The sequence below is a fragment of the Macrobrachium rosenbergii genome, chromosome 10 (genome assembly GCF_040412425.1).
Source record: "Macrobrachium rosenbergii isolate ZJJX-2024 chromosome 10, ASM4041242v1, whole genome shotgun sequence".
NCBI lineage: Eukaryota > Metazoa > Arthropoda > Malacostraca > Decapoda > Palaemonidae > Macrobrachium > Macrobrachium rosenbergii.
The window spans coordinates 29562553-29577552 of NC_089750.1; the positions used below are offsets into that span (position 1 = coordinate 29562553).

At 36.5% G+C, this 15000-nt stretch overlaps 1 protein-coding gene across 18 annotated transcripts in view; it reads right to left on the reverse strand.

Annotated features, from left to right (window-relative positions):
- Window positions 1-15000, reverse strand: part of ATP8B (ATPase phospholipid transporting 8B) — a 620401-nt gene that overhangs the window by 297858 nt on the left and 307543 nt on the right. Inside the window, exon 2 of one of the 18 annotated variants that reach the window (XM_067110099.1) lies at window positions 4536-5209. The exons of 16 other annotated variants lie outside the window; for them this stretch is intronic. In XM_067110099.1, coding sequence (XP_066966200.1) covers window positions 4536-4692 — 157 coding nt within the window. In that variant the 5' untranslated portion in view covers window positions 4693-5209. Of the gene's footprint in view, window positions 1-4535; window positions 5210-15000 lie in introns of those variants that run through there. One more of the 18 variants, XM_067110086.1, reaches the window with a different exon arrangement.

The window sequence follows — 15000 nt, forward strand, 5'->3', positions numbered from 1 at the left end:
AGGCCAGCCAAGGAGTACAGATGTCTAGGAAGTTGGATTAATAAAATACCTATATGTTTCACGTGGATTAAAAGTTGAAAACAGTAGCATCACAACCGTATACAATAGAATGTTAAATTGTATTGTTAACCCTTTCAGCTTGTCGTCTCTTATCCCGAGAACATATCCACTGGGGACAGTCGCAATATCATAGCAGTGTCTACATCTTTCTCCGTGTTATTTTGTTCAGTGTTAGGTAATGATATCCAGGTCTCTAAACTAACAGCAGTTTGGGTGTTCTCTGTCATATACTTGATATGATTTTAAAAAGCAGGGATCTAGCTTCAGTTTTCCTTCTTGAAATACTTCCTTATAGTCTCTCTCTCTCTCTCTCTCTCTCTCTCTCTCTCTCTCTCTCTCTCTCTCTCTCTCTCTCTCTCTCTCTCTCTCGTTCCCCTTCTCTACTTTTACGAATCGAAAACCGTTGCGTTTATCAGCGCCCAGTGTTTCTTAGTTTCCTCTCCACCCAACCCAAGATAGCAACGTTGACTTTGAAACGAAACGGAAGTGTCTCTCCTCTCAGGTGGCGCCCTTACATTCCCAAATACCACACTACATATTTACTTTGTAGGCTTCCCCCTGTTGCCAAACTATGGAATTATCTGCGTACTGCCCTCTTCTCCCATTTCAATACTGTTGCACTTCTACGACCTTGTCAATTTCTCTTCTGGGTCATCCCTAAATTTCTGTTTGTTATATATGAGCATCGATAATAATCAGTCTAACTTAATCTGCAACCTAAATAAAAACCAGCCTCCAACACTTTAATTGCTTGATTAAACTGAAGCCTTTGATATGGAGGGAACTACTCTGAACCTGGCTAGCCTCGATTTTATTCGCTGGCCCCAATTTACCCCTGCTTCTGTAGACAATCACAATCACTCCCGCCTAGCTCTAAGCCACATTTCTTGCAAAGTGGGTGATTTACTTGAAACTGGTAAGAAGATTCTGTTTCGTAGAAAGGACTAAAATCAATAAAATTCGTTTCCTTCATTTTCTATGGCCTTAAAGAAAAAGGAGGCAGGTTATCATCTCTTCCAGAGTCATTCCCAAATTTCTCCTTCCCTCAACTTTCTCTTTCAGTCACTGAGGCCTGGGATACATAAGGAACAAAAATAAAGTAAATATTAAAATTTTTAGTACCAAAAATGCGGTCAGCCACTGAGTATATTTAAGTACATTTAGACACAGTACTCTTATTACACGTTTTATATACCGAGTTCCATCGAATCAAAGTTTTTTTTATGAACTAAATATTGAAATGTGGCTCAAATCTTCATTTTCTTATCCATACCAGGCGTATGCAATTCCCAGCTTGTCTTCTTCTTCGAGAAGGGCAGTGGGTCTCGTGACTCCAAAAACGCATCCTCATTCAGCATGATCCGGGCAATCGACCAAGACGCACGCGAGACTTGGGGTCCGGGGAAAGAGGAAGCGGCAACTGTACGTGCAAGGCTCATGCCTGTCAGCCTTTTCAATCCCTGATACAATATCACGTGTACCTTTTGCCTTTATTACTTTTGTTTCTGGAGACTCTTCAGTTCCTATTCCAAGTGTCTCAAAGCCTCCACACGTGCTATATCACTAGCTCATTCATATGCTTTTTTATCTTTCTTGTTTATTTGTTCGCACATCCTCAGGCCAAGCTTCGACAGATTCTCAATAACCAAGGCTTCCTGATGTAAATTTATTATCAAAAACTTTCGGGTCATTATAAGGAAAAATATTCACATATTGAATAACTTGCGTTCACAAATATTTCCACTATTATGTTTCTGATTAAATTTTCAGAACAACATTTGGACAATGTAGTTCACGGTATGGCAAGAAATAAAGAGGTTTATGGTAAGATATATGTAAACACACACGCACACACAAATATAAATATATATATATATATATATATATATATATATATATATATATATATATATATATATATATATATATATATATATATATATATATATATATATATATATATATATATTTGACACCCCAGGCGCCTGCAATACAAGAACCTCTCTCCCGGGAGCTCTAGCATTCAATGTTCTTATCTGCCCTGATTGCTTTTTAATGTCACAATACATACCGATGCACCAGATCGAATTCTTTCTAACACCAGTCGTTAAGAAATCTTGAAGGTCATGGTACCCTATGACCACCGAACTATATACTCGTATGGCAACTTTGTTGGGCACCAAAATCAAGTGTGGTGTTTTGTCACACTAGGCAAAGATATCTATCAGAATGTATGAAAATACGGTCAGTTATGACTTAAAAAATTGCGAACAGATTTACAATCAACTAATCACGAAAGCCTAGCTCTTACATACATATCTTACGTCGGCGACAGTTCTCATCTTGATCAAATCGTACACCAGTGGCTTAAAAAAACACACATTGTGATATGGCTAGCTATGATAATGATCATATTTCTTGGCACATTTAGATACATCAATACCAGTCACGCATGATCTGGATCTAATCATCTTGTCACATGGCCAAAGACCTTGATCGAATTTTGTGTTATAATCGCAATGAATGAACGTACTATGGGGGAACATATTACCTGTCCATTTCAGGTACTAATGCTGAACTTCAGTGATACTCGGGAGTTGTATTACATTACATCCAAACATTCTAAGCTGCTAAACACTATAACTGCCAAGCTGAAACAGTTCAAAGCAAGCTCTCATTTGTTGGAATGGCTGTGTTCTTAACTTTGTTTTCATCCCAAGTGTGGAAAATCTCCACTGATAAATCAGTTCTCAGATTATCGCACAGAACCGAAAAGGAACATCACATGAAAGGGTGTCAGACATTTCAAACCTTTCTGGATGGTGACCTTACAATTGTTACTGTTGTTATTATAATAGTAATAACATTCTGCGAGAGGCTACATTGCTATTGCTCATTTTGTTATTGTTTAAAATATGCTGACCTTCAATAACTAAGCCTAAAATGCATTAAATTTTTAGCTTGCAAGTCAAAACTCGAAAAGTCTGCTACTGTACTGTATATGATTAGAGCAACAGAAAGAGAGAAGAGACAACAAATCATAAGAGACAAAAGAGATTAGCTAATTAGTTAAAAAAAATATCCCACAGCAAATATATATACATCTGTAAAAGCAACGATGCTGTGCTGTGCATCACCTTAAAAAAGTTATTTACACACACACACACACACACACACTATTCCACAGTTTTACACCGAAATTAATCAAAGGTCTTTGATACTAAAAGTGACAACTTGAACCTCAAGGGAACGTTCAATTTGACCTTCAGATATGAAAAGTTATATGTTCATAAGTTTACAAAAATGGAAAATGGTCTCCCCTGATTTGCCAGAAAACTGGCAGTGGGCATCTGAAGTGTGAGGCTTCCCTACTCTTTAGAAACCCATGCATACATAAGCTCTGATATTACTGTAATCAAACAAATTCTATCCAGTAACGGCAGACAAAAACAGACAGCCTAATTAGGAACTCTGTGCCCTCTTCAGCTGCTGAAACCAAGAGTGCATGCGATACATACGTAGCATATGATACGAACCCACATACAAATCCACCGATAAATCTTTCAAATCCGTCTTTATACTCCAGTCAAAGGAACATAAGCACAAGGCTTTTCCCCAACAAAGGACACACACACACAATACACACACACACACACACACACACACACACGAGCGCGCGTGCGCAAAAAACGAGGTCCGCTAGTTAGATGTGAAATGAATATCAATACAGTGGTCTCCTTGTGCCTATGAAATGTCACACAAATATGGGTAATATCCCCCGTACATAAAGGAGTTCAAAACGGTTATAAAATTAGTCTCCTCTCCTTCACGCGCAACCAGATGAATATATGTGAATTTACCTGTATGAAAAGTAGGACAGTCTGGTACTTAACTATAAAATAAGCTAAAAAATAAACATTTATAGCATTTTAAAGTTATACAGAGCTATAAAGTTTACTTTTCCACCCAAGAGAAAAAAAGGATAAAATGTGTAGTGAGACAATACAAAGACTACTTGAGAAACTAACATGCCCAAAGTACTCACCAATTACTAAAGAATAACCTTTAAACCTAAAAAGAATAACCTTTGAAAGTAAAAAAAAAATCTACACTGAAAAGATGAATGTTAAAACACATTTATCACAAAGAAAAAAATAAACAACAGGAACCCCACTCTACTTAAAATTAACAATTGCAAAGATTAACAAAATTTCAAGAACACAAATGAAGCATGTAGAAAAAAATGTAAAAACATGAGACTAACAGCCATTGAAGATGACATATATACCTGTAGAGATTTCAAAAAGATGTACCTGTTGACAAAGACTTCGTGGACTTCAAAAAAATTTCAGACAAATATGAGTAGTAATAATGACAAGCTTGCCTGAGGAGACTTCATAAATTTATAATGACTGATGATGACATTTTTACGCAAAGAGATTAGAAGATATACTAATTAATAATGACTATCTTACCTGGCTTGTTAAAGAACCGGTAGGCTCTGATGAAGGGACGGCTCATGGCGTAGGCCACGACGCAGAGGAAAAGGACCAGGATGGCAACGAGGAGGTAAGGTGGGCATTTTAAGTGGTTCAGGTCTTCCTGGAACCACCTCACCCACACATCCAGCATAGATCTTCAGTGGGATTGAAACCTCCTTCCACTTCAACGTCCTTTTTCTTTTGGTTGACCTTTCTCTTTTTTACTGGCAGGGGGTCTTCACTCTACGGCTCCTTCCATCATTGGAAGGATGACCTTTCTTTGTTCCTTTCCTCCATCCCGGGACACATAAAGCACTGGCGAGGGAACTTTTCGTCTTTCTTTAGGACACCGCGAAATTTCCGGTTGCCTCGCTCGCACTCTGTTCGATTAGATGCGTACAAAGCCTTCCTTCAGGCGGATCCTCTTCATGGCAAATTTTACAGGTCTTTTCCTTCACTATCTTTGCTCAAAGACGATAACTCTCTGACGAAACTATTTTGCTGTCCAATCCCTTTTCTTTCGGTGCGAAATGCTTTTATTTATATCTCTTATTATCTTTATATTATCTTATATGTCATTAAATTCTCCCTTGGAGTTTAGATTTTCACGTATTTCTTACAACCTTACTTCAGGTTTACCGATTTCTCATATCAGATCATTATGAGCGCTGCCCACAAAAGGAAACAAAAGAATACCTTATCAACTCGTAAATGCCGTTTATTATTATAACAGAATATTATTACCGAAGGGAAAAGTGTATTTAACTAAGACAAAATTGTCATTTCTCCTTTGAACTCGCACACGGTAATTAATACGGAAATTGTGCTTGTCCTAAAAGTAAGAAAAAATTAAAAAACGTTTTCTACAGAAGTACTCAGTCGGAAATAAATAACAGACATATATATGTATAATATACACATTATATATAGACATATATATATATATATATATATATATATATATATATATATATATATATATATATATATATATATATATATATATATATATATATATATATACACACACACATGTACATACTCAACGCATAAAAGCAGCCAGTTCTCTAAGTGACTCCTGGCCCAAGTTCTAGACTTATCAAAATCAACTGCAAATGGACAGAGGCACAAAAAATGCAGCAAGAAAAAATAACTTTCACTTTTGTACCGTCAGCCAACGTAAAGCACTCATGTAATGAAGTAAATGGCTTTCCTACTCCACTGGGAGGGGCTCAAAATGCAATTTTCACCCAACCCCTTTCCTCATGCATGTAGATCTACACTGCACGTGAGTGTGCACACATGTACACGTGTTACCCAGGTTCGTTAAACTGCAGGTAGTTTGATCAGTGCAGTTAAATGATGCTGAGGAAGGTGACTACTTGGATGGTGAGTGACCAACAAAAGCAGCCAGATGCCGCCGGCATATATTCACCTTAAATACATATGGGGAGTATCGTGTGGCAGAAAACTGAAAAGGTTTCACATCTTGTGCCACCTTCTCTTAGCACATGTGCATAATACTGGCTAACATCAACTAACTTCATTCACGGAGACACTAAAATCAGCTTGCAGAAACGTAAGGCTTCACAGACGAGGAACGTGACATACTCTCCCATCACTTGAGTAAGGAAAGGACTCAGTCAGGACACATAATCCCCACCGTCAATTTCCATCGACACAGTGAAATCTTGTAGTAGTTAATGTGTGTGTGAGAGAGAGAGAGAGAGAGAGAGAGAGAGAGAGAGAGAGAGAGAGAGAGAGAGAGATATTGTTACACATGCTGCTACCAGTAGCACGATTTAGAACAAACAGTTACAAGCTGAAACACGGAAAACAACAAATTACAAATAAAAACCAAGAGAGTCGTTTATCTAGAATGAAACTACAAAAGAAACCCACTGTTTGCAAAATTATTTAAAACTCCTTACTTCAACCACTGAGACAAATCAATCAAAATTGTATACTGTAAATATCACTTACAAGTTGGACCAACACCGTGATTACAAGTGCATCATAAATGAACTTCTGATGAACTGAACGCTGTGGGTGGTTGAAATAATTATCGGAACACTACAAATAATGATACTAATTAACGCCCGACTTTTAATAGTGATTAATTCATTGAAATTTGTTTCTATCAATTCTTACAAATTAGGTTTTAAACCCTGTGTTTAGTAACAAATGTCATACGTAATTTGCCAGAAATGCTGAAAGGTTTAATATGACTAAAACAATATGACACTGCAATAATTACATACATAGTGACGATCCCAACAAGTGGTAATATTAGAAATGTAATTTTGACCTTAAGTGAGCTCTACGTCATTTTACATTCTGCCTAAAGTATCAATTCCAAATAAAGCACATTATGTAAGAAAAATACATACATACACACACACACACACAAGCGCGCGCACACGATCTGTATTTCCATCACAGATTAAATTTAAATGGTTGTATTCAATGTTTATTATAAAAATATAGAATGTTTGCTTAAGCTTTATTCAGAAAAGAACAACTGTATATACGGTATATCATACCGTATATAAATGATTTATGCCATGAATTACCGCTAGACTTGATCCGTTACTTGCAGCCGCGCAGCAGTCGGAGCATCAACAATATGGAGATCTTAATTTGAAGGACCGAAATGACGTCGAGACCTTAAACACGATTATCCCTTGATTTTCATTCACTTATGATAAAGCATTGCTGGAAGCCTATATTGTTTTATCATTCCCCTTTACAAGAAGTGTTGGGACCAAAATCGACTAACCGTCTATTTTCTAAGCACTAAGTTTTCCTTTTATTTGTATTTGCATATTTTTTGTGAACATTATTTACTTATTCGGAAAAATTTCTTCACGATTATTATATTTCAATATCTCATAAAAATTCTTAATGTCGTCAGTATTAAACTAAAAACAGTGTCCACACTCAATTTTTATTAGGAAAAAAGAAAATTAACGTAAATTTATTTATTTAATACGATGGCTTTTATACGGAAGGTTTAATCAAACTGTATACCAACTGAACAACATATATAACAAATTACCTGATGGTAAACATTCAGAATAACTAATACAAAAAAAGCATAAACAGTAAATACACCAAGGAAGACAAAACACTCAGGAATGAAAAATGCTACAAGAAAAAACTATTCAGGAGACGCGTTCCATTCTCGTTTACATTACCTCAGCACCATCAGGAGCTTAGTGATATGGCTTCCACTCGCCTGTTACATAACGGAGAGAGAGCTCTGAAACCTGAAAATGTCCCCGACTCTCTCTCTCTCTCTCTCTCTCTCTCTCTCTCTCTCTCTCTCTCTCTCTCTCTCTCAATTTTAATTTTCAAAGGGATACAATGTGAAGGCTAAGTATATAAGTCAAACACATTGATTAAAACCAAAAAATACAAACACATCTCTTCCATCTTTACATCTTTGTTAAGCTTATTACATCTTTTTTGCTATATCTTAAACATTACAACCTTCCTATTCCAAATATTCTATGCATATTTCATATTCACAATTCACTTCCATACAGTAAGCTGGCTCAATAATCCCTTTGTACATAACCAATTCTGATTCCAAATACACTCATCTCTACCAAGATCTTGGCACAGATCCTTCTACCTTCCTCGCTTCCCCTGTTATGAGATTCATCTTAACCCTCATTCTGCCTTCTACCGTTACACGGACCTCATTACTCCAAATTCTAGAAATTCTCCAAACCAAGCACTTCACTTCACTTCACTTCACTTCACTTCACTGACACGAATACATTCTCTTTGAAAATCTCTCTCCATGCGCATCTTTTATTACAAGACATATTTGCTTTCCAACCTTCATCCTGCTTTTACCTAAATCCTGTTCAACTTTTTCTGCCCTAATGCGATTGTTATGTTTTAACAATGAATACAATTATAAATCTAATTATTGCAATTTGTCACAGACTATCTTACGATCTCTTGTATTTCTGTACAACTATATGTAAAAGTATACCTTAGTCTAACCAGACCACTGAGCTGATTAACAGCTCTCCTAGGGCTGGCCCGAAGGATTAGATTTATTTTGCGTGGCTAAGAACCAATTGGTTACCTAGCAACGGGACCTACAGCTTATTGTGGAATCCGAACCACATTATAGCGAGAAATTAATTTCTATCACCAGAAATAAATTCCTCTAATTCTTCATTGGCCGGTCGAAGAATCGAACGCGGGGCCAGCAGAGTGCTAGCTGAGAACGGTATCCACCCGTCCAATGAGGAACTACAACTATATGTAAACAATTTCGTTTTCGCCTGACTAAACCTCTAATTTTTCTTACACACCTTTACTTCAAAGATTACCTGACGCCTTAACGACCCCATCGTAGAATTCTGTATACCTACTGCACTCCTCATGAACTTTAACCCTGAGCAATTTTTCATCGATCTTCATCTGATATAATACTCTCAGTTCTTGTCAAATTCATTTTAATAAGTTACATTCCTGGCCACGTTTTCAACTTTTTTCAACGTCTTTTTCTCTCAACTACATAATAATCAGCTATTACTCATCTAGTAACTGCATGAATCAACTTAAACCTACCTTTGCTATTAAAATCTAATAAATTCTGCTCCCCACTATTCTCCATTATTTCCAAGTATGCTTGTCAATATCTAAACAAAACATTTTCTAACAATCATAGCCCTTCCAGAACACATTATCGCACGACTATCCCAATTCTTCATCCACCCCAGCCGCTCCATACCAATCAACTGCGTCGTTTCTTTATCTGTTACCTACTTTTATATCCAAATCAACCAATATAGCTACCCTCTTCCTTCTTCACACATACATTTCAGGCACAGGAATTTTCCTTTTCACCCCCATTCCTGGACTTTATACACCTAAACAATTTCACCCACAGTTTGTGATCTTTCATCCTGCCTTAGAGTTTTTGTGACACATAAGAACTCAGCCCTCCCATCGCCCAGTATCTCTCAGCTACCCAAAAACACTCTCCGTCTTCCTAAACTCAAACATTAAACACATTCACTTCGTTTTGGTAAGGTCTCACTAAGCATTATAATATCCAACTATATGTCAGTGAGAAGAGTCAGCATAAATATAGGAATGATTACTGTTGGTCTGTTAGATATATCGATTAGTTTATGTAAAGTACGTATGTTGGTTTTAAGCAGTACATACATTGTCTATATTATGGCTGTTACTACTGCTTTGCTACTGCAAAGGTTACTAATAAAGCGTAATAAAACGTGACCATTACCACATAACGGACAGGATACACAAACATTAAAATATGATGCTCATACACAAACTATTTGATCTGGAATGGCCCCTTATCCACAAAACCTTTTCCGTTAAAATGACTAAGGTCACGAACCATGTTCCTAATCAGGGGCCGGTAACATTGTGATGAAAATCACAGTGCAAACGAACTGTAACACAACAAACCTCGAAATATACTAGATGGCTCTTTTGTGAGATTTACCTAAACATTTCATTTCTTTTATATTTTTGCCCATATAAAGTAATTTCTGGGAATATGGTGTTGCTATTACCGACAACTCTCAAATAATCAACGACCGGCTACTTACACAACCACTGACGAATAAGGCTGATAATGTTTTATTCGCCCAACCGCATAGCCTACATAATTATCAAGTACGACCGTAGTTATTAAACGTCAACGTTTCAGAGTGACATGACGACAGAAGACCAATACACAAACACGCAATGCAGTATTTCAGCATTTATTATAAATATATTTAGTATTACACGGCTGAGGATGCCTGTCAATCAAATAAATAATGCACATTATCTAACAAATCTTCTCGACATAAAACCGCTATAACCTTTCTGTTCTACCGATACGTTGGCTGGAACAACAGCCACATATATATCTAGCATTTTAAACGTCTAAACCCGAACGTAGGTAGCTGCAGCTGCACCATTTCACTCATAAGTATCTATAGCTCAGACAAACAATCAGTTCAATCTACAACCAAACTTTTTCGGTCTCTTTTTCTCTTGAATGAATGGCAGGAAATTATTTTTAATTTCACTCTCCAAGCGCACGAAAATTCATGCACTAGCAGTTGGCATAAAAAAAAAATTCAAAAGATGTCAATACAAGAACATTTAAATATTTAGGTTCAATGTAAAAAAAAAAATCTGAGAGAAAAAAAGAAGACATGGCCTCATGACCGACATTCTGAAGTAGTTCAATCAGATGAATTTTTGGCGTTGCAGCTACTTCTTATCGCTTTCTCTATTTTCATCGGCGTCCTTCTTATTACAAGAGGTTTTCCTATCTCCTCTCATTGTTCTTCATCCTGTCGTCCAGTGTCGATAACTCCTGATGCTGTGTCGCAAATTACACATTTATAAATTAATATATCATTAATAAATCTATATTTATTACTTCTCATTCTTCCTATGCGTAGTTGTTTCAGCTTTCCATCTTTCACTATTCACTTTCCTTTTATTGTCACTCCTTTTCCTCTCCTGGCTTTTAATGGTTTCCTTCTTTGTTAGCTGCTCTAATTCTTTGCAAATTTCCGTAACTCTGGTCTCTCCTACGTCTATTTCTGTTTTTTGTTATGTTTCCCTATTGCTTCAGTTTTTCCAAACTCTTCTTACCCTCCTGGCTATTATCTTTCCTTTCTTTGGCCCCACATTTCTTCCTCTGATTCCCTTCCCGGGGAGGGAGGCAAATGCCGTGCCACAAGACGTGTGGGTGGTTCACATGACATCGATTGCCATAAACAATGACGGGAAAGCATGCCATCTCTTTTCAGCGGCTGATGGCGATGCCATCTACGAAAATGAGCGAAAAAGGAGAGGGAGAGAGAGAGAGAGAGAGAGAGAGAGAGAGAGAGAGAGAGAGAGAGAGAGAGAGAGAGAGAGAGAGAATTTTACGAACTCAGCGTAGAAAACCAGTTATATAAATTCAACGTGCCGTAAAAAAGGGGCAGAAATAAAATATGGCACTGGTACATACTAACATTCTCTAAGAAAAAAAATTCTGACATCAAATGGAGGTGCCTTTATATTTTAGAAAAATAAATAGAAATCAAGTAACAATAAATATAAAGAACCTGAAAGTTAGCAAATGTATAAATTTCGCAACAACCAAGGCCAAAACGCCAAGAGCAGTACTTCATAATAAGGATAAGTCTCGGAAATTAGGCCGCGTGACCTTTCTAAAATGGGGCCACACTCGGCAATCATCTAGCAGAGAAAACCATCACTTTTACGTCCCTGACACGAATCTCATACCATAAACATTAGTCACGTTAATAAGGTCCCCTTACCAATAAATACTAGGCGTTAATTTGCCTACAGCAATACTGACATTATAGTGGGACAAAGGAAAAGTCATGATTACGCATAGTTCACGTGCGTGCATATTCATATAACGACCTGGGCCACTTCCCGAAAAATCCATGAAACCCTCGGCGACGTAACCAGTGACTCAGCCGCGGTAGGTCTTGCAACCTCATCCCAAAAAGAATTGCCAAGACCCAAGAGGTTAACTACATCTGGAGTCACATCCAGGTGCGGTTAACCTTTCGGGCCTTGGCAATTATATATATATATATATATATATATATATATATATATATATATATATATATATATATATATATATATATATATATATATATATATGTATGTATGTATGTATGTATACATATATATATATAAAATATACACATACACACATATATATACATACTAATGCAAACCAGCAAACAACAGTCCACAAATTTTGAAAAATACTTTGGAATGAGTGTCACTCCATAAAAATTCGAACCAATTCTTAAATTATATTGGGTGAACTCTATATTCAAACTACTGTAGACCTCACGATGGTGCAATGATTAACATCAAAGTCAACACTCAAGAGTAACAGTGGATACATTGCTCAAGAGAAATGACATGACAGGTAATGAACACAACAGAGTTCCAGCAAACTTTCAGTACAACCATGAAGAATGTGGGAACCAAGGGTCTGCCTTTTGGCACCGAATGCCATATGGACGGAAAAATAAGATTATTCTCTCTCTCTCTCTCTCTCTCTCTCTCTCTCTCTTAATAAGGAAGGTTTATGTACAAAGATTCTACAGAAAATTTTAGGAAACGCTCCATTTCTTTTTTTAGGCAGTTTAGTTGCATAAAAATGCGAACAATGCAATACTAATTAGTTTTCATAAATAAATACTACATCTTTTACTCTTGCTTTTCACAAGTGACTCAAGTATGTCAGTGGTTAAAAAAGAAGATGAAAGTGCCTTTAACAAAATTAACACATCTGATGTATTAACTGTAGTCCTCTAAACACGATGTTTAAGTTTTTTTTATTGAAATATCAGGAGTTCGTTAGGTTCCAAAGTCTTTTTTCATCTTCCGTTCGCAATGTAGTAGTCTCAGAATTTATTTGTGAAAGAGACAAGAAATGGCTATTTAATCATTACGACACCTACTTCTTTAACTAAGGCAGAGATCAACGTGGCCACCAGACGCCAACCTAAATTTGTATCTGCATACCGAAAACACCCTCGACAATGGCCATTCTTGGATATTTTATTAAGCCCCTAAAATCATACTCGGAGGAACTGACAGCATATTCTCAGCTTGCATATACATAATACATAAACGCACGCACGCACACACATACATAAATATCAATACATATACACATATATGTGTATATATACATATATATACACACATAAATGTGTATACATATACAAATATACATATATATGCATATATCTATATATACACATAAGTATAGGTTGTAAAACCTGATAAACAATGTTGAAAAAAAACACTGAAATAGTGTATTAATAAATCCAAGAAAGCGGACATTCATGATATATCAATGAACCGTCATTAAAAAAAACTAACTGAAAGAGCTATCATGATAAGTGAGTGACGCACAAGATAATATATTCTAGTTAGCCTCATGAGATTCGACAACCATACGAAACGAGGCCAAGAACAGGCCAAGGCAACGATGCGAAAGCTACTGAGAATTCGATACACGATGTGGAGTATGGTTGTCACAGACCGTAACTCTACTTGTTCACAATTATAAACAAGTAAAAAATGCAGCTGAAGCTTCTTCGGCGCAATAGAGTTTTCTGTACAGCGTGTAATGCTGTATGAAACTCTCCGCCACGCCACAAGAAACTCTCAGCCACGGCCCAGTGGTGGCCTTCGTTGTTGGTACCCATGGCGGTGTCAGACGCACTATCGTGGCTAACTTTAACCTTATATAAAATGAAAACTACTGAGGCTAGAGGGCTGCAATTTGTTATGTTTGATGATTGGAGGGTGGATGATCAACATACCAATTTGCAGCCCCTAGCCTCAGTAGTTGTTAAGATCTGAGGGCGGACACACAAAAAGCCATCTCAATACAGTAGTTTTCTTTTACAGAAAATTAAAACCTATGGGGAAGCTGCTACAGGTCTGACTGTGCTAGACAAGAAGAATGAAAAGGAGGCAGTCGACAAGTTTCATGGTGCATGTCACGAAATACGGCATTTTCACTTTTCGCTAAAGACCGTGTGCTTTCCGTTTCTTAAAATTTGCCTTCTAAACTATCTATCAAGTTTGCTTTTGGAAAGCGAAAAAGCACTGCGCTCTAGTTCATGAGATTAAAGCGTAAATATAAAGTGCCATGGTCTCTTCTTTACGCTGTCCGAAAATCAATTGTCGTTTCGCCACTTTTCACTTTTAGGAATATGTCGATCATGGCTCACAAATTTGGATGCTGAAATGAAACTGCCAAATTTCATCAGCAACAAACCTAAAATCAAAAGCTTCAAGTTTCAAAGGTTTTAGCTGAAGAAGCTTTGACATCTTACCCTAAGTTCTATCGTCTAACCTCATTATATTACCACATTTATTTTTGTTATCTCACACACCACTTTTACAGTTATATATGTGTGTGTGTATATATATATATATATATATATATATATATATATATATATATATATATATATATATATATATATATATATATATATATATATATATATATATTTTTTTTTTTTTTTTTTTGTGAGTGTAAAATCAGTGCAATTTTTGTACTGAACAGCAAGGTTCTATGTTATTTACTAATGCCATGTTTCATCCGTTACGGAACTCAAACTTACAGATTTTCTTGTTTATTCATAACAAGGTCTTCATTTTAACAAGCAGTAACTACAAAAAGGAAGCTCCTTCCTTTTTCCTTGGGTCCTTTATTATATATTTTCAACCTATATTACACTCTTCATCGCTTCAAGCCATTGTGACATTGTTTCTTATCCATAAAAGCGCTGTTCCATACAGTTGATGCAATCAGCCACGGGGAAACTTTTTTTTCCCATTCAGATCCGATTGATAAGAAACCAAGGTGAAGCTGTATCTACAGGTATTCGATAGGCAT